The 26,057-nt window shown below is 41.4% G+C and overlaps 1 protein-coding gene across 1 annotated transcript in view; it reads right to left on the minus strand.

Annotated features, from left to right (window-relative positions):
• Positions 1–12,001: 12,001 nt before the first annotated feature.
• The window catches only part of SPAG6 (sperm associated antigen 6), a 37,189-nt gene continuing 23,133 nt past the window's right edge, over positions 12,002–26,057 (minus strand). The window contains exons 6-11 of the mRNA XM_074574477.1: positions 25,614–25,787; positions 23,019–23,171; positions 20,450–20,641; positions 19,137–19,253; positions 16,203–16,348; positions 12,002–13,986 (exon numbers count right to left, since the gene is read on the minus strand). Of these exons, the coding sequence (XP_074430578.1) occupies positions 13,920–13,986; positions 16,203–16,348; positions 19,137–19,253; positions 20,450–20,641; positions 23,019–23,171; positions 25,614–25,787 (849 nt within the window). The 3' untranslated portion in view covers positions 12,002–13,919. The remainder of the gene's footprint in view (positions 13,987–16,202; positions 16,349–19,136; positions 19,254–20,449; positions 20,642–23,018; positions 23,172–25,613; positions 25,788–26,057) is intronic.

Below are 26,057 nucleotides of genomic sequence, written 5' to 3' on the forward strand. Positions count from 1 at the left end.
GCCAAAATGTGAAGTTTCCACCATACATTTGATAATAGATTTTGTGCTCAGTTTCTTGCATCCGCTGTGGCAGCGCACTGAAGACACGCTCTGCATTCGCCAAAAAACCAGGCTGCCCTTTGGACTGAACCACTCCAGCCAACCCTGGCTTTATCATTAGCCCTTTTAGGTGTGGCCTGGCCTGTCAGATGGTTGTGTATTTAAAAAATAGTTAATACTTTCTTAACAACAGAATCCTTCACCTGATTGATCTTTTTTTTTCTTTTTTTTTTTTATTATCCCATAATCTTCGATCATGTGCTCTTCCCGCAAAGATTTTTGGCTACCGTAGCAGGTGAAAGGTCACACCTGGACATCATCCATCACAGCGGCGTTTTCTCGGCACTGCGATTGCATGGGTGGCTGTTTGCTTTGCGGGCTGCGGTGAGCAGGTAGGAACGACTCCGGCAAGAAGGGTCGCACGCTGCCGGTGCAGGTCCCCAGGTGACTTCCATCATAACTTTAAGGCTCTGCGTGTCATGAAATGCCCTGACACTAAGCTTCAGTCAGTTTCAAATTATACCAAATGCCCACATATAAATCTCATTCGGAGTGGTCCTCCTCAGACACAGGCTGTGACAAGCTCAGGGTGCAGAGAGCTACATAACTAGGTAACATTGCTCTGTCCTAGTTATCATTTGGGGGGAAAAAAATGGACTTAGACTACCTTTCTTCAACTCAGTTACCAAAAACCGAGACTGGGGAGCATCAGTGACCATACACACCTCAGAAAACTCTGGAGAGGAACGGGCTTCTAGAAAGTCTTTCCCTCCAGCCGCAGCCTTGTGAAACCTGCTTGTCTTCAAAATCTTACAGCAGCAGTTGACCGAGCTGTTGTGCTGTCAGCTGCCTGGCTTTAGGCACACTGCTGCTGCAGGCTAGAAAATAAACGTGGGGTCGGTACCCGAGGGATGGCTACAGAGAGGGAGCCATAAGAGGGGAGGCGGGAGCCTGTATCTATGAGAAGTGACCCACGTAGAGAGCCCCCAGTCCCTGCCTGCATTTCTCCCCCTGCTTTGCCCCTGCCTCGTGTGGTGTGGAATGCCACATTGTGTGGGAAAGACGACCTGAAAAGCAGTGCAGGAAGTAGACAGTAACACACCACCAGGGACTGGAAAGTAGTCAGCATCTCCGGGAACAGGGAAGGCTGAAAGTAGCAGTGGGCATGGAGAAGATGCCACCAGCTTGATGAAGGTAAGAAGCGCTGTAAGAAAACAAGAGAGGAAAGTGGACAAATTAGCTGAATAAATTTTATGGTGAAAACAGCTGGATGAGCATCTCTGGAGACTGAGAAAAACCAGAAACAGAATGGAGAGATCATCATCATCTGTCCATGCTTCTAATGATGACAGATATGACAACCCGCCCAAGCCAAGTGTTCCCGTCCTGCTGCGGCACTTTCTCTTCCCAGAACAAAGCTCCTCAGCTGCTTCGAGCCCAACAAAAAACTGACATCTTTTACTGCTGCCTCCTGTGATTTTATTTACTGTTCACAATTTCTTTTTTGCTTTTGTATTTTCCTTTCCCCCCATCCTGATGATGATCAGTAAAGAGCATTACCTGCAAAACTCATTCAGGCACAAGAAAAGGCTTCACTGCCTTCCAGCGTCTTTCCAGAGCTGGCTCCTCTCAGAATCTCCTTAGCAGTTTTTGTCCCTTATCAGATGACATGTAAGAAATATCTGTGTTTAATAGTCGGGCCAAAAACTTTTCATTGTGGTGTTTCTCTAGCCCAAATTTAATAGCCCTATATTTAGCTATGTTCTTCAGTTTTATGCCCATTTCTTCTGTAAAATCCTAATCTGTGAGATTGCAGTGTAGCATTACAGTCTCTCTCTCTCCCCCTTTACTCCAATAAACTGCCAATGCAGATATTCCCATCACATCACAGGGAAAAGCTCACCAATTACCAATTATATATCGATAGCAGGTATGAGACCTATGACAGAAATTTTATTAACACCTAATCTCTATACATCTTCTCTGTATTTTGCAGACCACTGTACGAGAAACCATGTAAAATGCCTTGTCCCTATGGAGGGAAGAGCAGGAAAGTATCACTGCCACCGAAGTACTCACTTCAGAAGCTGAGCAAATGTGTTTTGAAGGGAAAAAAAATTAGTTACTGACATTCCTCTGGATGGTGGTTTCCACTCCTGAGCAAAGTTCCACTCTGTCCCTGACTACCGTTCATCCTCCCCGCTCAGCCTCGGGCTGTGCGGGACGGGGAGGGTAACCCAGCATGGCAAGCACCGGGCTGCCAGAGGGCTGGCAAGCTGCCATTGCAGCTCCCGGCCACAAAAAGGACTTTAGAAGGGATCCTGGTAATTGCAGACCAGGAAGTTTGACATCCATCCTTGCTAATGGCCTTAGGGCCTAAAAAAACCAAAGTCACTGTAGACAGGGATAAACATGGTCTGTTGGGAACAAGGCAGCATGGCTTCTGCAGAGAGAAACCCTGCCTCACCAACCCACCGCCGTCCTTGGAGTGCATTGGTAAAGATGGAGAGCAGCTCCAGCAGACACAGAACAGTCCAATTTTGAAAAAGCTTTTGATGAGGTTCCACACCAAAGGGTATCAGAGAAACTAACTTGCCACAGGGCGGGAGAAAAGGTTCTTACAGGTGGAAAATTTGACACAGAACATGAAGAAAAGGAAAAGGCTTTTAAGGGTGGAGAACAGGCATCAGCAAGGTCTCCCTGTTGTGGGATTGATGGTGGAACTGGCTTTACTCAGCATTTTCAGTGAGTACCTGAAGAGGGGAGCAGCCAATGAAGTCCTCAAATTTGTATGTGACCCTAAGCTCTTTCAGTCGAATAACCCTAGAAGGACTCCACAAAATTGCGTGAGTGGGCACTGGCTCGGTAAGCGGAGACTAGAAGGGTTAGGCAGTGATGAGTCTCTAACATGCAAATCCAACAGCTGGGGCTGCTGGGGGAGTACAGAGCAGACGGGTGGCAGGACGTGACCAGGCTCACCCGCTCTCTGTAGGCAGCACTGCCTCCTGCCACCGCTGGCGACAGACTCTGGTCGGGCTGTACCATTGGGCTGATGCAGCAGTTAATGTCTTACGTTCTTAAATACCCTTCTGCGCACCGTCCCAAGACACTTCCTAGTTCCAGTGCACACTCTGATGGGGTGGATTCCCAGCCTGGCACTAAGCTTGCGATGTAAAAACCCATGGAGTCCAACTGCTTCAGCCCCCAAAACCAGTACTGCCTGCCTCCCTCCATGCCTTCCTAGTAGCTCACCTGCTAGGCATGCTAAATATAAAACTCTTCAAGGACCGCAGGACAGTTAAAGAGAGAAGGAAACAGAATTTGCAGATGCGCTTTCGCACACGTGCACTCTCTCACTTCCTCCTTCTCCATTAGCAGCCCTTGAAGAGTAAAAGTCTGCGCAAAAATGACAAACACTTGACTGGAAATCCCTGCTTTCACCTCCTCGTCTTTCCTTGGATTTCTCTGGGGTTTGAAGAGCATCCTTTTAAGGTCCATGATCACTCGGCTTTCCATTCTTCCTCCTCAGTCTGCTGGTGCAGGCATGTCCCTCCCTGTGTTGGACAGGCCGTCTCTTTTAAAGGCAGGGTCTGATGGTGCTGGCTCCTGCCTCTGCTCTACCCACCTCCTTGGAGCAGGCAGCTGGTGGAAGTCAGTGGCTCGGTCTGCCAGCTCCACAGCCACCCTTTTGGTAGCCAAAAATGGCCTGATTCAGTTCCAAAGCACAGTCTGCCCTCAGCCACGACAGGGATATCTTAATCCACGCAGAAGGTCACTGTCAGGAATACTATTAAGGAAATGGATCTGACCCCCTGCAGCCGCAGGGCAGATGCCCTCCAACCGCTGCGGCGCAGCTCTGTCTCACAGCGCTGACACCCCCCGGCACAGAACCAGGGGCTGGGGGGAACTGAAATCAAGAAAGCATGACCTAGCAGCTTGTGCAGTCTGTCAGCCCTCCGTGCTGTGTGGTTTCTGCAGCGATAGGTAAGGGGTAAATTCTCTGTCTCTCCCAGCTCCTCCTGCTTCCCCGTTTGTTTGGGTTGTACCCCGAAGCCTGCCCTGCATTACGTCCCCTTTTCCAATGCCCAGATGCAGGATCTCATGAGCTCCCTTTGCTGAGGGAGGACTGATGATCCCAGGCCAAAGAGAGACCTCTGCTACCACTTAGAGGAGCTGCATCCCAGCTCCTCCTCCCCCAGCCCCTTCAACACCACCCACACAGCAATCCATCAGCATCGCCCATGGAGCATCTGGGGGCAACATGTAATTAGGAATGATGCTGTCTGCCATTTATAGATGTCCTACTGCAAAGAAAAGCTGGTGAAAGTAATACTCACCAACAGGCATACCTTATAGCACGCATCACGCATTAACGGGGAAAAGTAATGGAAAGGTGGAGGAAAGATACAGAGAGAAGATAGAAGGATGAAGGCAGTAGCAAACTCCACGCAGCTTTAAAACAAACCTGTTGTTAACATACATGCTCAGAGTGATCATGACATAGTTGTCTGGTAAATCAGTTTATTTGAAGCAATAAATTAATTCTGTAAAATAAGAACACCCTGTCTTGCTGGGTGAGTAGAGCTGCATTTGCTCCATGATCCCTTTACTGGGGTACAACCCAGCAGAAATTGTGCAGGCACCCAGATGCTACATTACCTACATGCAGGACATCATGGGGGCCATGGTGTTTTTCTCTCCCCTTGAAGTCTCTCACTGCAAGAGATCTTCCTCGAGATCTTCCTCACAGCTGATACTGTGTGGCTCATGTCAAGCACGCCTGCTCCTCAGTTTGGGAATGTTTCTTTTCAATTATTTCACATTTTTAATCTCCACCTTAATTTTTTTTAAAGGGTTTTAAAAAATTGGTTGTGCTTGTCACCACACTGTAAGCATTTAATATGCACGCCTGTGTGTTCGCTTTTGAGGCATACATCAGCCTATTGTCACAGCAAAAAACAGCTGTTGGTGAGACGCTACAGCAATTCTGCCAAGACTCAGCAACTACCCTTGGAAAAAGTGAAGTCAAACAAAAGGAGTGTGAACTATGACAAGCAATGTGTGGAGTGGTAATTTAGAAGGGCTAAAGGAGATGTGAAGAGTAATTAGACAAATAAACAAAAACACAGGACAAATTACTTAAGCGCATGACAACCTGGAAGCAAGGAACAGAGGGAGTACCTGAGGCCTGGAAAAGCATCGGAAGGAGTTAAAGGAGAAATTCTTGCATTTCTTCCACAGATAAAGTCACGTATGAGATATGTGCATCAGTGAATTTCAGTTAAAGCAAATGAATGAATTATAAAACAAAAAGACACAGAGACAAGATGTAGGAATTCCAGAAGAAAGTGACTGAACCACTATTTCATTCAGCAGGAGAAAACGAAGGAAAGAAATGGACGGGCTGCCCGCTCGGGACACAACGACACGGCAACAGAAGACAGCGAAGACCTCAGTGCTGTGCTTTTGAGGCTATGGAACTGCTCCCCTAATGAGGAGTTCTTCAACTGCATTATGAAGCCAGATCAAATCTCCCCGTTGCTTTGTTCTTTCACTTGGTTTGCTAATCTGCAGCAGTAGAACTGATGGCAGTTAAACAGGATGGAATTTATATCAGGCTTAGAAATTGTACTTGCTGCCTACGGTTTCCCTGCAGAACGGCTTCAAATTACAGCGTGCTTGTGTGAAGTTGCAGAGTTTTGTCATCTAACCGTTCCACCAGTCCAGAGCACAACTCGGGAGCTGCGCCGCTGTCATCTGACTGCCATATGCCCGGGCCCGGGAACCTTCCTTCAGTGCACAGTCACCCTCAAATCAACAAAAGCTTTTGCCTGGCTAAGGGTTTTCAGGATGAGCTCCCCAGACAAGCAGGACGGCCTGTCTGCAGCACTGGTTAAGTAATATCCATCTTTTATGTATTCTTCATGCGTCTGTCACCCCAGGACTCCAACACACTAGCACCACATTTCATTCATCTGCAACAGATTGGAATGAACGTTCAGCTGAAGTTTTAGTTGCTTACTAGTTTACTAGTGAATTTTTCCAAATTACCTTTCAGTTTTGTGGATTTTTGCAGTTCCTTCAATAGCTATTGCTAGGCGGTTTCACATAATGATCCCGACAGGCAACTTAGCTGTGTATTAAAAGGATCTCTAGCTCAGAACTACCCAGGTTGAGGGGAAGGGAGGGGTATATCTCTCCTTCAAGATTCAAATAATTTCCATTAAGATTACAGAAAATTACTTGTGGTCTCTGAGGAGCAGGAAAAAATCCAGATTTCAGATTGCTTTTGTAGTCCTGTGTCCTTCCTTTAGGTGTGCAGTGATGTAGCTCTGTCTATTTTCACACAGAAGGAATCCAGCTGAAAGCACATTTTGTTATAACTCCAGATGATATTCAAGAGGATGAAAAACTCATTTTTCTCAGGTGGTCAGCAAACAAGTCCCAGTAAACTGGCATTCTTTCCTCTCTGATCTGAATTATGCAGAGGAACTCAAATTGTTTATAAAGTTGTTTCAAAGATGTAATAAAAAAGAAATACACAAAATGCAAAAAAAAATAAGAGAGGACAGTCCTGGACTTTTTCACCTTTTCAATTACTTTTCAATCTCTTAAGAACAGTCATTTAGGTCAGAGTAGTTAAACTGCTATAAAACAGCTGCAAAAGTACTCTTCTATTATAAATTAAACAGCAATTTTACCAAACATTCCCATTGCACAACTACATTAGCATAAACACAAAATCAGGATTTTAAAAAACACTTGGAGGGGGAAGGGCTAGGCCTAAAATAATGATTCGTGGCCTCATCATAATTCGAGTCAGTGGCAAAAATTTTAACAGATTTTGTTACTAGTGGGCCATTTCTGATATAAAAAGATAAATAAATATGGGGACATGGTCCAAACTGGAGCTCTGCACCTCAGAGAGGAAGCCAAGTTTCCACCCTTGCCGTCGGACAGGGCGATGCATCACAGGCATAGCTGCAGCTTCTGAAATGGCAGCTTCTTAAAACACTGTCATCAAAACAGTTCATTTTGTCCACTTTAACCAAGGGAATTACCACAAGAAAATGAGGTAAGGTCAGCCACGCATTGATCACATCAGTAAACAGTAGTAACACTTTGCACTCGTAGCAGTTTTCAACTTCAGAGCACTAACGAAGGACACCCCTGGGATATCCTGAGGAGGTGGAAGCCCTCCCTGTGCCAGGCCCAGCCAGGTAAGGCCGGTGCACTGCTGCCAGATGGACATGGGATGGAGGAAGGGAGAGGAATCTATAATTCCCCTCAGCCCTATGGGTATATGCTGTACTTCACCTTTTCTAGGGCATTTTCCAGGGCAGAGTGGCATCTTAAAACATGCGATTAAGGACAGACTGATTTCGGCTCCATCTCTCTGACTGTGATGGCGTGCAAGCAGCAGAGGCACAAGGCCTGCTCTCCTTGAACCCTGCCCAGCCTCCCTCTGCCAAATTTCCTTGTCTCCGGTGTGCTCCAAGTCCTTGTAGTCTTCACAGGTAAGCTGGCGTAGGATTTGCTTTGGAGTGACTGAAAGCAAGGAAGTTTCCTATTGACAAACTGTTTATAGAATCACTGGAGTTATCCTCCTCTCCGTTCCCATAAAACAAAAATGTCCATAGGAATCATGATCCACAGGTAGGCTGGCACAAGCAGCACTGCCACTGTGCCACAGACTGATGCATCCGCCTGGCTCCAAAGCAGGAGGCAGAGACAACAAGCCCCAAGACCAAACTCGGAGATGGCTACAGCAAGGAGGTATTACTCATGAAAGGAGATAGAAAACTTGAAGCTCCCTTACATATTCATTTCCAAAAGCAGGCAATAGCTGCAACACCAGTATGTTACCGATTCTTCTCATCTCCCTTTCTATTTCATGCCCTGCACAGCTGGGGATTCAGTCTCCAACACAGAGCACGAGCCATTCCCCAAAAGCTCCTGAAAGATTTTCCTGCCATTCCCTCATTTGAAGCACCGTTGGGGAAGAACAAAAGAAAGTCATTTTATCACTTCTGCTTTGTTTCCAGCAAGAAGCAGAGCTGTTCAGAGCACAAAGGAGTACAGGTGAGGCAGATCCAGTGCCGGATTCTCACTGCAATGGAAATCAGGTTGGTGCTGCTGACCTTAAGCTAATAGAAATTAGTACCATAAAGCTGGCATTAGTGAGCAGGGGACCTGCTAACGACCTGCTCTCCTCCAGCCACTAAAGATGCTTTACAGAGGCAAGTCTTGTGAAAGCAAAGACAGAAATCATTACAATTACATTTTTGGTTGACCATGCTTGCAAGTGTGCATGTATGTGTATAGAGGAAGGGGTTACATAAAGATCTGAGCAGACTGCAAATGGGAGCTGTTTTTTCCAAATTTTATACATTGCTTGAGTTATAAAAAATTAACTTCACCCAAGTCACTAAACTCCCTTCCCTCTTTGTTCATGTTCACTCTAGTATATCCATCATTTTTGATCCTCTACTGATTTCCATTGTTGAGGCTTATTTTCTGTGACTTGAGAACCTGAAATTACGCTATATATCTTTGTAGCTCATTGAACTAACCAGCATTTATTTTAATTTAGTAAGGAAACATTTGGGTGGGTGTGACCAAATAAATACTGTGTCTAAACCAACACAAATATACTTTGCACAGGGCTATAAACCTGTCTCTGAGCTCTAATGATATTGCAAGTCAATGAAGCTTCAGTGTTCTCATTAACATGAATCCATCAGACCTCTATGTTGCATATTATTAATTTTTAAGAATAGATTGTAATATTTATAGCACTATGGGGCAACAAAGGCTGAATCTTGGTAGTAATACGACCTTTTAGGTTGATAATGGCTTTAACAGTGACCAAATATTGAAAGGTAAACATGTAGAGAGGCCATCAGACCTAATTATAAATAGGACAAGTATAAAACACATCGCTAGTCTGTACCAGTGAAGACAAAATTTTCCTTGAGAGCAAAGGGCACAGATCTTGCCACAAGATTATGTTTTGTTGCTGATTTCGACACAAAAAATAAGCAAGAACTGTTTTAAAGAAAGACATGAACACACTTTCCCCCCTTTCAACATTTAACTTTTGTTATAAAAGGAAAAAAATACAGAACAGCTAAAGTTAATCTGGGTACCTATTCTTTAACTCAGTTTGGAGGTAGGAGCTAGTAGGAACAAGCATATTTTTAAGAAGACACTCGCGTTGTTCCTCTCCATAGCTTGCTGATGCACGATAGTGAACACAACTGGTTTCTGCTACAGACAGTAGACCATGGTCCTCAGCACTTCACTGAGCACTGGGCGAGCCTCGTGACCGGACCTCTGGGTGGGAGGGAACACAAACTACTCTTTCACAAGAGTAACTTCTTGTGAAAGGCAGCACAATACCATTTCCTGGTTTAAAAGGCATTCTCATCATCAAAATATGCTTTAGTATTGCTTATATGTATTTTCTAATTCAATCTTTTGTGCAGTATCTAGAAATACAGTACAGTGGTAATAACGTAATTAGTATTTTCACTAGCTAAATTATAGAGCTGACTGCAGAATACAGCATAGTAGCATCAATATTAACAGTTAAGTATTATACAAAAATGACATCAATAGTTTTAGTATAGTCATGAGAGACACTGTAATTTGCTGTTTCTCTAAGATCCCTTCAAATTGTGTCAGATGAGGCAACTCACAAAATCCACTAGTTTTTAGTTCAACTCAGATTCTAAAAATCAGCATCTCAAAGATTTCTTAGGTGAATATGGTATTAGTTATAAAGAACTTAAGTTCTGCTGCAACAGCCTCTCATATGAATTTAATTTTCCCAGCACTTCTGCAAGTTAACAAAGGAGTGTAACAGATACTTCACAGCTGAAGATGATGATACATGGGGATTTGTAATAATTATCCAAGACCATAAAAATGGTCCTTTCCTATGTCAGTGCAAGAAGTGGAACAATCTAGTGCTACCCCATATTTCCTTTCTAGCCTAGTCACACAGTGAGATCTAAAACTCATAACAACCGAGGTACTGGACACCAAGCAGCCATTAAGGAAGACACTGAGGCAAGTATGCTTTCACAGATTCCCCACCTGAAGGGACAATAGTCAGCCACCCCTAATGCCCAGAAATCAGAGGACTCCAATTTACACCAGAAGCTAAAGGCTATCCCATGGCATCCTCCATGCCTTAAAACTCCCTTTTGGCCAAACCAATTCACAACCTCGTACACCAAATCAAGAACAATGAGGATCTACACACAGTCCATCCACTTCCTAATTACAGTAACTTTATGCTTTACTTCACAAAATGAGATTCTTTCTTCCTTCACCAGTCCCATTCAGCTCCTTCAACATTTTGTTCATTTGTTTGTTAAGATGCAGATCTCCAGCAGATTGATCACTTCAGATGAGACAAAGCAATCCCTTGGTAAATCCCTCTGGAAATGCAGAACATATTATATGCACAAGAGTTGAACTCCTTGAATTTCCCCTTTTCAGATCCTCTTGGTTTCCAGTCATTCAGATAAAGAATGGAGCTTTTGTAGGCCAGTTAATCCATCCACTGAATGAAATATGGTAAAGTTTTACACATCCACATGTTCTTTCAAGTCCCTGGTTTACATCTGTAGATGTAATAATAGCTGTAGTAATGTAGACAAAAATCACGGCTCGGGCCCCCAGAGAAGATCTTTAAAAACTTGGTTTGAAAAGTCCCAATGCTGCAGTCAAAGGAACTGGCAAAATGATTTAAGGGCTGTCTCCGCTTACATTCATTTCTGCCAAAGCACTGGCTTAATTTTCTTTGTGTGTCTTAATAAGCCACCTCCGTGAGAGGGACTCTTACTTGAAATGCTTGTATGTCCTAAGCTCAGAAGTAGGCACTGTTGAGTGGTAAACTGAGACAAATATCCAAAGGTGGTGTCAGGCTCAAGCTGCAAAATGAGCCTGTTCTTCATCTTCTCTAGCATCACAGTCACAAACTAGCATGAAAATAGCATTTACACAATGAATTAAAATGCAAATCTACATTTTATTCTATGAAATTGAGACAAACGATACACACTTGAAGCCTGCCAGAGTAGCAATTGCAAACATTAATATAGTTTTAGATGATGACTTAAGCCAAATGAGAGCTCTGTACGTCAGAGCTTGTGAAACACAGCAAGTGAAAAGAAACTCTTGCCCTAGTAATGTAAACCTAAAATACAAATTAGCAATAATTCTGCTGTAAAGGGCTAGATCTGCCTTGTGCAGGTACTCACCTCCAGGGAAGCCTCCAGCCACAAGGTGTACGTACAATGCAGGGAAGCAGCCTGCCAGCAAAGGAGAGCTGAGGGGGTCTCAAAGTATGTGGGAGAGGACTTTGCACTGCCACAGCCTAATGGGATGTGGCATCGTCCAGGAGAGTCCTGTGACAAGAGGCCAAGCAGCCCCTGGCCTAGGACAGAACTGCCTAGCTGTATTTATGCTAGGTCTGATTTAGATTGTGCTCTGCACAATCAGATCTCTTTGAAGGTTTGCCTTGTGCAATCATTTCCTTTGTCAGGAATCAGAAAAAGACTGTGAAAAGACTGTGAACAAATTGTTTAGGCATTGAAATTTAACCCTGTGGAATCCTTACAGTGTAGCACAGTGTGACACAGCAGGAGCACATTTGTCAGGGGACTGAAGCCTCTTTGCTCTCTCCGCACAAAACATATACATCAGCATTGTGTGGTGTGGGTGTGCTCCCGAGCACATGATGCAGCTATGGGTATGCAGCTCCATGCCTACCCTGCCTCTCATCTGCACTGCAACCGCGTTCAGCCCTCTGCACCATTTCTGTTCCATTAGGGAAAATAAAGGCTTCAGCTCCTTCAAGACTGTCCGGAAGCCCTTCCGCTACATCTTCTTTTAGAGATTATACAAGATTTGATTTTTAAATACCCATAAAGCATGTGAGAAAATTATTGAGTATTACATCAATCTTTTTAATAGACCTAATGTTTTTCCACTAGTTTCCTAGCATTAATAATGTCAGAATACAAACACCAATAACAAAAAGGCATTTGGTAGAAGTTAGTCTGTTCCAAGGCTTTTCACTCTGATGTGGGCTAAGGAAAGAACCCAGCTGGTGTGTTTTCCATACCAGCATTCATGACACCAACAGTTTCCATCTCAGTTAGGCGCCCTACAGCAAGGCACTGTGCATTCCCTGCTCCTCCTGAAGAGCAGAGTCTGGGAGCACCAAGTACCTCACAGCAGGAGCACAGCCCTCTGTAGAATTAAACCTTAACACGAGATAGCCCATCAATGTTTTTGTGAACTGTTGAAAAATATGCTGACAAGAACAAAAGCAAATAGTCTTTTGGAATTTGGCAGAGAAAAGCCACTCTAAATCATTTCCAACTGCAATAAGTCTTTGCTCCTGTTTTACGAGTAATAGAAGAGACTATCCCTGTTTTATAAACTCATTCAGTTAATATGTTTAAGAAAGTAGACAAGTTTCTCTCCTGCGGGGGTTTTCAAATATTGTCTTTCCTTGTGGCTGCCAGTATTTCAACATCCCGTTCCAGAAACACTGTTTATTACTCTTTGGGGAAAAAAAAAAAAAAAAAAGAAAAAAAAGAAAAAAACACACCACACAAAACTGCTGCATACAAGGAAAAGAAAAAAGGTTAGAAGAACAAAAAACGGTAAATGACAGTTACCTATTAGGGGATACTAACAGGTTGTACGCTGCTCCCTGCTGCTACAGTACATCAGAGGAGCAAGCAGAATGTAAAAGTCTTTTCTCTTTACATAAGAAGGCAAAAATATTTCCAGGATATTCGACAGACAGGCAAGAGCTCGTATCTCCAATAACCTCCACATCAATGCGATCTGCAACTTCAAGACTAAGTTCCAAGTGTGTTTCAACTCAATTCTGCAGCAATTTCAGCTCTTCAAGAATAAATACTGAGCAGCCTTAGTCCCATCACTCAAACCAGTGGGACTTAAGTATCCTCGGGTTTTCTCTGAATGTGCTCAGAACTTTGCTAACAGTGTTCCTGCAGCCAAGCAATTCTCCCCTCTTCTGAGCCACACAAATTTGCTGCTGACCCAAATGGAGCCAAACCTCCCAGGGTCCTTCCCTTTGTGCTTGTGGAAGTTCTACATTCACTCCGTTCTTTCCAAGAGGAACAACGATGCATACACCGAACAGTGTGTTGCTCCTTCCCTCCACAGAAAATCCTGCCTTAATTAGGAGGACTTTTGCAGAAGATGTATTATCTACCACACCAGGACCACCACACTATCATGCAGAATTCAGCCCTTTTATCATCATCAAATCTGATTATTTCTTTATTTAGCAGCTACTCACATCTTTGGAGATGCAAAAATCACATTGCATTACTTTCTGAAAGGTAGCAGTAGGAGATATCTCAGTGCAGAATGGATTTCATAATTAGAAAAAGCACAGGGGCCAGATTTTTCCCCCTCATCAAGCTTGGGAAGCTCTAAACAATATGCAAAGGCAAAAGGGGAAAATGGTTACAGTACTGTGAAGGCTAAAATTTGAATGAGATAACAACAGACCTTTCTTGTGGAAGGAAAAGGAAATGACTGATTCTAAAAAAGCCTCTGTGATAAATCATCACCCCTGCATGAAATTCCATTCATATATGCTGCAATATGTGGTAGTAATGTTAGAGAAAAACAAAAAGGAAGAAAAACTTATCAACAAACAAGTTTATAAAGAACAAAATACAGCTTGCTGGAATTGCTGAGTTCTTTCAGTAGCTCAATCAGTAGAAGGAGATTTCAGAATCAAGAGTTTCAACAGCTGTATTTGTATTGCAGTCATAAAGGCATAAATGTGAAATACAGCTCTAATAAAAAATTGAAGTTTATAAAACTGGATGGTAATTTTCCACCCTTTCCAGAAGTATCTCAGAATATCCAGGGGAATAATACCTGAAAAAGAAACATTTTGTTTGTGCATTAGACTACAAGGCATGTTCTGTGCTAAGTAATGAAACACAATTCATATTTCTACTGATCAGGAAAAAATCCTAGCATTAAACACTGGTCAAGAAATTCTACGGTTATTCCCCTACAATGTTTTAAGAGCCTGCTTTTCAGCTTACATTATCATTTCTACTCGGAAGTCAGTTTTTCAAAAATATGTTTAGCTTCTTTTAGGGCATAGGTAAAAGACTAGTTTTCAGGTAGGTTCAGCAGCTATAAGCATTGTCTCTACTGAGAAATGTAGATGTTAACTTCTTTTGAAATTATGGCCTTTAATAAAAAAGCATGAGTTTACACAGAACCATAGGCTGCCAGACGACAATAGTCTACTGCTGTTCGTCAAACATAAGCATACACCCCAAAGCTAAAGTGAAGTCTACATCAATGCGAGAGACATTGATTCTGGAACAAAAAAATTTATCACAATGACCTTCTGTCTCTTATGCCAACTCAAGGACAGAGATTATCCAATAGGTTTTCATTAGAGTAGGACTCTATGGTGCCATTATTGTCCTGCTGTCATTCAGTTGGTTTTCCACAATGGACCAACTACATGCTTCCAATATGCAAGCATCACCAAAGCTGCACTTAGTTCTTGTTTTCCAGGTTAAGAGTATCTGAAAATTGTTACTGTGTTACTCTAAAAACATACATCTTGGTACATTTCTGGTTTTGCAAGCATGTAAATTGTCATCTCTGAGCCCTGGAAGCTGTAACTACAAAGAGAGAGGAACATACTTCCATGTAATGCATGACTAAAATATATTCAAGTAAAAATCCCCAATGTTTTCACACTGAAGGAAGATCCATTTACCTTGTTGATTTTCATTTTCTGGATGATTCCTGCATAATGTAACCCTTTTTAAAACTCACATTAGTTCTCTGATTGTAAAGCTAACTTTTCAATGCATTATTATATTCAGTCTGCAAACAACCTAAAATAACAGGTCTCCAGGACAAACCCAGAGCTGGAGTCTATTATAGCAGCTGTGCCTCAGGCAGCACCACCAACATCAGGCAGTAGCACAAAGAGGCAAGCAGGAGATGCTCGAAGGGGCCCTTTTCTTTATTACATCCCAGCCTACATGACTAACCTTGTTTCATTTACGGGGAGGGGGGGGGGGGAAAGCTGTAACAAAGAAACATTAATTATATCCAGAAAAGCACAAGCAAATGTCCTTTTTCCCTCTGAAGTATTTGCTGCAGAATAAAGTGTCTTTATGATTTTGCTTTTACCCATTTGACAGCCACTGGCTTTTCCTTGTGGAGACAAACAGGGCTTCATTTTGCGTGACTTAGTTTGCAGCTACTATTAGCTGAAGAACTCTGTTGCTATAATTAAAATTGATGATGCAGATTTTCAGAGCCTGTAGAGGGAGTGCACGAGTACAACATCCTTTTGATGTGTTGATGGAGTGAAGGACTGGTAAATGGATATCTAGAATCTAGGAGGGCATTTCTCTCATTATTACAATTTAGGATGGTGACATTTTGACTGTAAGCTATTTAATAGTGTTTCTGTATTCATTAAGGGCAAAGTTCAACTTGGTGCAGACAGCTGGTGTATGGTCCTTTTATATAACACTTAAGCCTCGTGATGAGGCTGGGGGAGGAAGGGCAGCTGTGGGCAGAGCAACTGTGCAGGAGAGCCTCTGGACCCTCTGTACATCAGAGGAAGTTTCAAAGGAGCCTCTGAATACACTAGTTCAGACAGGCTCTTAGGGAAGTGAAGGATGCAACAAAAGATTCACCAATACCTGTATTTTGGAGCCTGAGTAATCCATAAATAAGTTACCAAGATAAACTACATTTACCGCAGACATTCATTAATATGAGAGCGGTTGTGCCAAAACCTCAGAGTCTGTCTGGGTAGTGCAGGACTGACTTTGCTTCCCAGTTTCCTGCAAGAGCCTGATTATTTGGCCTTAGTTTACAGACAAAGAAATTTGATTCCAAAAGCAATAAGAAAAGAGAAAGTGTTCAAAAGTATGTCTAGCAGTTGTGTTACCACTGGGGCAGTTAACCAAAGTTATGCTGTTTTATTAAAACCAAAATTCATGTAGAAGTTAAATTAGTATTTTAAATCCTTTTTTTGTGTTGTTCCTATGAAAAACATCTAACAATGTTGTAAGTATGAATATTTAAAATTTCATTTTCCCTACCTTACTATTTCCTCTGGATAGCAACTGTTAATAGTGTTGATATATTCCTGAAGAAGTGACCCAGGTTCTGCTTTTATTTCTTGGACCTTTTTAAGTCCACCAGTTGTTACAAAGAGACGACGTGCTTTACTGTCATGTGGTAACACCTACACAGAAAAGTACATTAAAAAAAAGATTTTCTTTTAAAGGAATCTCTATGCTACTAGGCTCGAATATTGCTTATCTGTTTTTAATTCAGAGGACAGATATAATGGAACATCAGAGGTGCAACATCTGTAATGACTACTGTAGTTTAACACCCAGTTGTACAGGAAAAAAATCATAAACCAGCCTTTTATGGTTATAAGATAATTTAACATGTACGTTAATATACAACATATATAAAAATAATGAATTTAATATTTATCTTTACGTAAATAATATTTCTTGAATTATTCCTATGGAGACAATAAGATTGTGGAGATTAAATAGATAATAAAAACAGAACACTAGCATGGAATAACAGCAGCATCTGTTCCACTTAAACCAAGTTATTCAGGTCTTTTATGTCAATTCCCACAGTTTAATTGTAGAGCAGAATTTTATATCGCTATAATGATCTAGTATAGATTAGTGCACGAAAACAATACTGAGAATTTTTGCAAGTGAACAATGCAGCCTTGAAGCATTACATGCTACTATTAAATTCCTAGATATTAAAATCCTACAACACACTGTGTAGCCATGAAAGCCTTTAACAAACACACACACACACGAACACACACACAAAGCAAAAATGTGAAGTTTCTGCAGCCAAGGGGGATGAGAAGCAGAAATGATCAGACAATACATCGCTCCCTGAGTGATGCCAATATGCAGCTCTGTCCAGAGGACGAGGTGGGGGAAGGTGGGGGGGGGGGGGGGGGGGGGGCTGGGCCAGGCGAGGCAGAATGACAGCATGTAGTCCACAGGCCCACAGGGCTGCAATAATATTTAAAAAAAAAAAAAAAAAAAAGGTTGGGGGCAGGGGGAGATAATGCAAGACGTCTTGCTGCATCTATAACAAAACCAGATGGGTTTAAAACCAACTCTGGGAGTTTCATACTATGGGGGCAGAAGCATTTTGTAAGCCTTCACACTGGTCAGACAAATCAAGCCATAAATTTGACTGTATCTCAGTGTAAAACAAGAGCCTCGGAGGAGGAAGGGATTGCCTAAAAGGATGAAGGAAAAGAAGGATGAGATTTCTGCCATGCACATAGGCAAACAGCCTTCATTTCTCTGGTCCCTCTAGGCTGTACAAAATCAATAGACAGGTAAGGAAAAAACAGGGGAGCAGAGAGGCTTCTCCCTATTATATGCTCCATAGAAGCGCCAGGAACAACTGTGATTGTTTCGTTGTGGGAGCTGCAAAGACGGCTGTTTCCACGTATCTCCCACAATAAGAACTGCCAAGTAGGAACTAGCAAGGAGACAGGATATGGCCCTTTCCCTGCCTTTCTCCTCCACACTGTGACTCCCAGGCTGGATAAGACAGCAGAAAACTCTCTTGGAAGAGGCCTTCACGACAGACAGCACCTCTGAGACACACTCCCTTCCCCCAGTTCAAACCTAGACAGCACAGAATTGCACAGACCCTGAAAAGGAGAATGCTAAAACGACAGAGTCCAGCACCAAGAACGGATAGCATCCCACTCTGAAGCACAGCTCAGAAATAAGGCTTTTACTGTGCTATAAATAAGCCCACAGAAGTAATATGCCACAGCTCTAAGAATAGGAAATTCCCAGGCTATGGTACAGGAGAGAGAAATGCTTTTACTGCAGAGAACTTAATTTTAAATGTATACTTCAGAAGAGCAAATGCCAGACAAGCATAGTTTTATACAACGTTGGAAAAGAAGAAAAACAAAACAAAACAAAAGATCAGCTGATATGAAGGGTAAAAAAACACTTCAACAGCAAACAACATTCAAATCTATACACTGGGTAACCAATTACTATGCATTCAGCTCATTAATAGCTCCAGTCAGCACACAGAAGCAAACGGCACTGGATGCTGTGCAAATCTCCAATCTTTGTACAGACTTAGCAAGAAGACAGGACAAACCTAAGTGTGGCAATGTAATCACGAATCTGCACTACAAATAGTAGTGCTTCCAGACCTGTGATAATCAGAACTGAATACCAAGAGTGTTTTACTTGGCCATTTCCAGAAAGAACATCTCGCCAAAACAGCCTGGTACCCCCTGCTAGCAGATTACACTGCAGGGTATTACACAAAAGAGAGTCTATAGTTGAGCAGGATTCCCAACAGCTGGTGAACATTGCAGACACTGGAAATCTCCTGAATAGTTAGCAATTACTTAAATAATTTGAAATATTTTGATTAAATTGTGTCACTTCTTACATGCTGTGCTCAAATCAAAAAGGTAATTAACAACAAACACTTTCAAATTTTGAGAGGGATGAGAAAAGATTTGGGATTTTTGCACTTATTTAATTGAGACTGAAAATTAATGAGGCTAAAAGTGGTGAAGCCTTTATACTCTATATACTCTATGTAAAATACCTGATTTAAGTCACTCCTGTACAGACAGCTTGTACTTTATCTAAAACAGATGCGACCGGGATTTATGTGATACATTGGCTCAGTGAAAATATTTGCACATGAGTTAATATTGCACTTAATCTCAAGAGGCAAGGAAGAAAAAAACACCTTGCTTATAAGCAACCGTTTTCCCAGTTTTAGGATGAATTATGGCAGGTTCCAGATGAAGCAGTATCCAGCTTTATCAGGCAAAAGAACAGGATGCTCCAAACTGCTTCTGCATGGGATGCTTGAGGATCCTGAGAAAACGACTGAGACCTTGAGAGAGACTTCATCTTTGGAAAGATAGCTTCCTTGCTAAATGGAAAACAATTAACGTGTTACTCATCAAGAGTGCCTTTTCTTACCTTACTAAACTGCCCAACAATATGTTTCATAATATTGGGAGGGGCATCATGCAGCAATGGTTCAAGTGCTGGGAGATACGTGCATTTCTGAAGGATGCTCTTTAAGGCTCTTTTGGTCTATTGAAATGCAAAATAAAATTTCTCCGGTAAGACATCAATGAAAACAACAAGAATTCATGTTACATATCACTGAAGTCTGATCAAAGAAGCAAATTGATCAGAATTCTAAAAGACCATTTTCTGAATAAAAACTATTATATCTATCAGGTCACCTAATGAAGAATCAATTTTCTACTTAGATTTATTAAGCCTCCAAACCTACAGTGCATCATATTATTATGTTATCTACTGTCAAAGTAATGGCAATTTTCCTTTGACTACAATGGAAGCAGGAGCAGACCCTTTAAGTAAATTGAAGTACTGTAATACAATATGAAAGCTGAATCAAAACATATTTTAAAATACTGTATTTTAAAAGTGGCTTACTAGGAGAGTCTGCTGGTCTGGGAGAGCAAAGTGCACTATCATCCAGTCAGGGTGGAAAAGAGAGTGAAACAGTTGTACATCGGTGCTTAGTTTCTGAAAACAGACTCAGTGGTGACTGTTTACGAGCAGTAATGACCTTCTTGGGTAGGATTACAGGTACAGCTAATTTGGCCTGGATATTTTGGCGACCACTCAAAATGGCTGTACAGAAGGTATTTTACAGATCTGGAATGTTATACTTTAGTGGAATGTCCAGAAACATAGTACAACATGGGAGACTGTATCCTGTCACATTGTACTCTTCAGTTGGTTCACTTACTGTCGCCCAAAAATACACTTTACCAAACTGCAGCTCTACTAGCTCCCACATAAGGAAGGCCCTAAATATGAAGACCTGCATGTTTGCAGAGTTTTGAGTATTTGTTACAGTTTTATTATAATAACAACATGTAAGCAAATCTACTACAAGGACTATAACATTTTGTACAAGAGCTTATACTTCAAAAAAAAAAGTAGACAATTAGAAATTAGTCATTCACAAGAAATTACAGTATTTATGAGTGTATGCAACTCTGATCTAAAATGGGAAGAAAATAAGGGACTAGATTGCTGCGTCTGTACCATATGATGTGGTATGCACCATACACACACCCGTTAGGACCAGCCAGTCCTAATAAAAGACATGCAGCCTTTGAACAGCCTACATCCCGGAAATCTGTGACTCAATGAACATCAATAAAAGCACATACCATTCAGTAGTTTTTAAGCGCTTATACCTGTTGATTACAATAAATATCTCACACTGCAGATACTACAAAAATACTTGCTTTCATTTGAAGATCTTCTGAACTGCGTGTGTCCATATACATAGCAAGGAGTGTAGGTAGCACGTTTGCTACTGCAACTGCCCGTGCGTGCTCAGGAGTATGTCTTCCAACCTGTCCCAAGGCCCAAGCAGCTGCTGCCTTAATATGATCTTCGTGTTCTTCTATCAAACAGGCACACAGTGGTGGTATTCCCTACAGCATCAATCAAAAGCACAACCTTTACAAATCTATACCAGGGAAGGAAAACTTGAAATTGATACAGATTGTTAGAAAATGTTTCTCTGTTTAGATTCTTTTTCTAAAATAAGCTATAAGAGAACACATGCTAGTGGTGTCATATTTTTACAACATCATGACTAGCAAGAATTTTGAATAAATCTTAATAAATCTAGTTAAAGAAAGAGAGAAACAGATTCAGTGTTCTAAATCAGAAGGCAGTTTGAACTAACACAAATTTAAGGGATAAAAGGAATACATGACACAATTCAGGCTGTACTAAGAGTAAAGGCTTCAGTTTTGTCAGGCTGAAAATAAAAGAATTTGAGTGTTTATGAGTCTATGAAATCAGTTTAAGAACAGAAGAGCTCAGTCACTCTTTTTTTTTTTTTTTTAATCCACAACACTAAATTTCAATTTATCAATCTCTTCTGGAGTCCAGTAATTCATGTTTGACTCATCCAATCACTTCCAGAAAGATTTCAACTCTTGATTTGAAGACATCAAGAGATTGAAAATACCTTACTCGCATCCAGCTGTTACTGAAGTTCTTGTGGTTCAGGGTCACAGTCTTTATTCTTTCTCCGCAGGACTATGGAGCTACTTAGTAGCTTGTATTTTATGCCAGGATACTTCAATAGGAATCATTTCATGCTACTTTAGGTAAGGCAAGGCTACTAAACTTCTAACTAGAAAACTTTTTTCTCCATCCCATGGATCTTTTTTGTCTTTTCTGCACACACTTCGGGGTTTTCTCAAGATTTTTTTCAAATACAGAGAACAGAACTATATGCACTAGTACTACAGATCGATGAGCTGCTTTTTCCTTCTTTTTCCCAATAACGCTTCATCTTCCACTCTTTAATACTGCAAAGGACTGAATTGTCTTTTTTCTATTTTTGCCACTGCACTGCAGCAGAAGACCACAATGAAGTGTTTGTCCAGTATGACCCCAAAAATAATTTTTCAAAATTCATCCTTTCCAGGATACAGTACCGCAGAATGGAGTTATCACTTTACATCATAACATCGTACATATGTAACTGCATGTGGTTATGCCACAGTGCATTTCTTTCAAATGGTTCCAGTATACCACGCCAGGTCCCTCAGCACTATGTACCATTCCACAAGCTTAGTCTCCCCTGAAGCAATTTTTTTTTTTTTTTATATGGGTTATGGGTTTATTGCGTTTCTTTTGTAGATCATTCATTAAAATATTTTATTTTGAGTGAGTTTGCACAGTTCCCTATGAAATCTCTCATTGTGCTCCCATCCAGTGAGGGTAGCAACCATATGGTAGCAACTCTTCAAAAATTTATTGCTTAGGTGCTTCCACATAAACTTAATCCTGGATTCATCCCACTTAATGTCAAGCACTCAACAGCAAGAGCATATTTGCTCGAGGCATCCCTGAAAGTGGAGAGACAGAGATGCATCCAGAGAAGAAGGGCCTCTGGAGAAGGCAAGGAAAAAGTGTCTATTTCTCTAGTTTTCAAACGCAGAAGAGCATTTTTTTTGATCGCTCCTACCTTCCCTGCACACTTACTGATGTTCTGTTGTAGCAATTTCCATTTTTAACTTGTATCCCTACTAGAAGATATTTCCGTTCCTCTCTTTTTATTGTTTTATTGTTTCCACTCATACGGTATATTTTAAATGAGTGTGAAAATGGGCCAAAAATGCTCAGTGAAATTACTTTCTTCTTCCTGTCATTAGTTAGCATTATTCACATCAGAATATTATGTCAGGCACTAATTTCACCTATTACAAATTCTCTCCCTTCTATATCATTGCCCAGCAGAATTTATTTAAACCTGAAAATGTATAGCTTATCTCATTTGAAACGTCACTTGCACAACTCAATCAAACTATACTACATTAGGAACGGAGGTCTTTTCAAGTCTGAAGATTTCTGTTGCCAGACTGCTCTAGCAGTACTAGCAGAGTCATGATAGTGCAATGAAGAACGTGCCATTAAACATTCTTGTTTCAAAAAGAGTTTTGATGTAGCCACAAATATGTGTTTTAAGAGGAAACAGACCATAGAAATTCACTGACTTATTTTCTGTACCCGTGCAATTGCAACATAGAAAAATCATGTACCATAATACAAATGGATGTTCACAAACTAATCCAGGACATTTTATCAAAGGTTCAACTTCATAAAGACACACTTTGATCAGGTTACCACATAATTTCAGCCACAGCAAGCAGCAATGTTAGGAGAAAGTGCATTTGTCAACAGCAAGTATATAATTCTGTCACCAAATACATTCTCTGCCTATGTTAATCTGTATCTCTTTCTCAGAATACCACTGAAGAATTATAGGAAGACAGCAAAGTGATAGCTAACCTTGGAGACAATCACTGCCATTGACAGGTTCTCCGAATGAGCTGCTACGTAACCAAGCATCATGATGCCAGGCAGCCTGACAGTCCCTCTGCAGCTGCCAATACAATCAATCACAGCAGCAACTCCACCTGCATTTACTATAAGCTGTGAAAGCTGAAAAGATAAACAGAAGAGATCAGATACTGTATAGTATCAACAGGCATAAAGCACTACATTAGAAAAGTCTTTAAACATATTGCTCCTGATTTATAAATAAAGCTGGAATAAGAGTGATGTACCATACAGACTATTGGGTGCTAAGGGCAGCATGAAGTTCTCGGGAATGAAGCTGGTTTGCTACTCTGTTGTTGATTGACTTTACTGCAAGGAAATCAGGACTCTGGATTCTTGATGCTTTATAGCATGGAATGACACATTCTCAATTCCTTTAGTACACTGAAGAATCATGCAAATGACCGCCTAATACATGAATGCCCCTGAAGACACACCTACTGAGCCAGATATTCTTTCATACTAGTGCCCACTCATTACCAAGCCAACATGGTATGTTCTGCGCAAGGAGAGCAGGAAAGGCCCACTCCTCCTCTCACCTGCATTCTAGATAACTCTGCGGCATAAAAGCCTTTGTGGATCCCCCTGCTGAGGCACAAAGCCAAAGACAGCTGTCACGGATGCACAAAACCAACTTGGACTACATTGTCCTGCCAAGTTAGGGTATTCTGAGGGAAGTGTCCAGGGAACACACTGGATGGACAATGGAGTTTGCCCCAGAATGTCAAATAATAGAGCCTTGCTTATAAATGATAATCATGTCCACAGTGTATGATGTTTGCTGTGTGTCTCAAGCAATGTAACATCTTTCTTTCCAAAAGGTATCACTTCTCACATCACTTGAGGGACAGCAGTAGTATATGTATGATATCAACAGTGCGTGGAAATTAAAATAATTTCATATTATGATTGTTTTCTTCTGTCTTGTTCGGTATATCACATTTGTCCCAAAGATTCCAAAGCAAAAAGAAACATGTTCTTAAAAGTCGAAATCAAAGGAACAAAACCAATGCATGTGGATTTCCAGTCCAGTTGATTTATATAAACATAAAATCCACTGTTGCCTTAGAGCCTTTGAAAGGGGATTGTTTTTTTCGTTAAACAGCTAGACGAAATTTAAAGTTATTACCCAGGAAAAACTGTCCACATGATTGGGAACTGCAGCCAGTGATGACCAAGTCCTACGCCTGGGCAGAGCCACGTACACAGAGCTCCTGCACAGACACACTCCCCCGTGCTGTGAGCCTCAGGCCCCGCTGCAAGTCCCCCAGATCCTGACCTTCACATGAATTTTACTGCATATGCAGATAGAGAGCTGAGATCCAAAAGCCACAACGCTCACCTGACTGACACAGCCAACTCCTCTAGAAATAGCGTTGGCCGATCTGTCTCTGCTGCAACACGTGTTGCTTGAATAGAGTTGCTCAGAGATGGACAGAGATCACTGTCACTCTGAAGTCGAATGTGGACTGTGACTTCCCACTGGGAGTCACCCAGATACTTCCTACAGCTCCTCTGGAGAGCTCCTAGACTGGCCAATTCCCCTTGTGTGGAGGGTCCTGTGCTCGCAGCTCTTCTGACTGAACCTGCAGTCTTGCGAGTTTGGCCTTTGGCTTCCAACTCTAGTGCCCCCCGCTTTGATGATGATTTCTTCACTTTTTGGAGAAAGTGAAGTTGCATTGCTCATTAGGTGCAGAGAGAAAGCAGGAAATGTCGCAAGCCTGCAACCTCTAATCACCAGCAGCTTCAAGATTAGCGGGCTGAAGAAACAGCACAATATTCATGTTTAAACACTTCTCAGTTGTTAAGCTAGTATCATGATTTTGAAACGGCTGCGCTCAGCATTAGAGTGTTCCACAAATACGTTGCTTGTATTTAATTACAGAATCATATTTAGAAACTTTTAATTATCTGTATGGTCTGACAGATTAACCTAGTTATAATTATTTGGTTTTTCTATTTATTTTGTATTGACTTTGCCAAACATCCCCACCTTCCTGCATCAATTATTGGCAAAAATACTGCAAATGCTGAGACTCAAATTACAAGCTCAAGCTAATAAAAGAAACTACCATCAGTTTAATAATACAATAAGAGAATTTTTGACCTTCACTGGCATTGGAAAAATAATTAAAATGTGATCCCAGCACTCCAGAAGATTTTTTTAAAAGACACGCCATCTCTTATTGTTATAGGATGATCTTGTCATTTATTAGCTGGTATCATGACTTCTGTGAGGCTTTTCTCATGATATTTTTAGTATCTAGGACTGACAATACCGTCAGCCTAAAACTCTTTCTCTGTGCAGATATTTTATGGAATGAAGTAGCTAGGTATACATTATATGATTCCCAGTTTCCTAACCCAATTCATATTCAATACACATCTCATAATATCAGCAAGCATTTCCATATTTTTCCAATGAACATGCCAAACAGCTATTTGCCCTCCCTTTCGAAAAGCAAATGACAGAATAATCCTGTATTTTATTTAAAGTGTAAAATCTAATGATATGACCTTGTATTTGCATTTTCAAGGTTTTACCTCAGGCGTATGCTTTGCTATCTCTCTAATTAAAGTTGCACCATTTTTCTTGACATATTCATCTGAGTCCTTCAGGCATGTGAGCACAACTGGGAAAATTTCTGCTTCAACCACCAACTCTGCAAGATCCACGGAATGCTTTGCTATTTGGCTTAGAGCTGACAGCACCTGACGCTAGTAAATAAAAATTGTTATAAAATCAATAGTATACAAACATCCCACAACACACGCTCCTCCTGCACACAAAAATCTATTGCACCAAGGAAAACAAAGCAGGATAGGGAAAACAATTACAGCTATTTTACAATTCACTGAGTCAATTCATGCACGAATATAATGGCACAGAACATTCGCTGGTTCCTGAATAAAAGTTTCTCCTTTGTTTTATCCCATTCAAGCTTGCTATGTATTAAAAAAGAAAATACTTATACACCATTTAAAACT

The sequence above is a fragment of the Larus michahellis genome, chromosome 2 (assembly GCF_964199755.1).
Source record: "Larus michahellis chromosome 2, bLarMic1.1, whole genome shotgun sequence".
Taxonomy (NCBI): Eukaryota; Metazoa; Chordata; class Aves; order Charadriiformes; family Laridae; genus Larus; species Larus michahellis.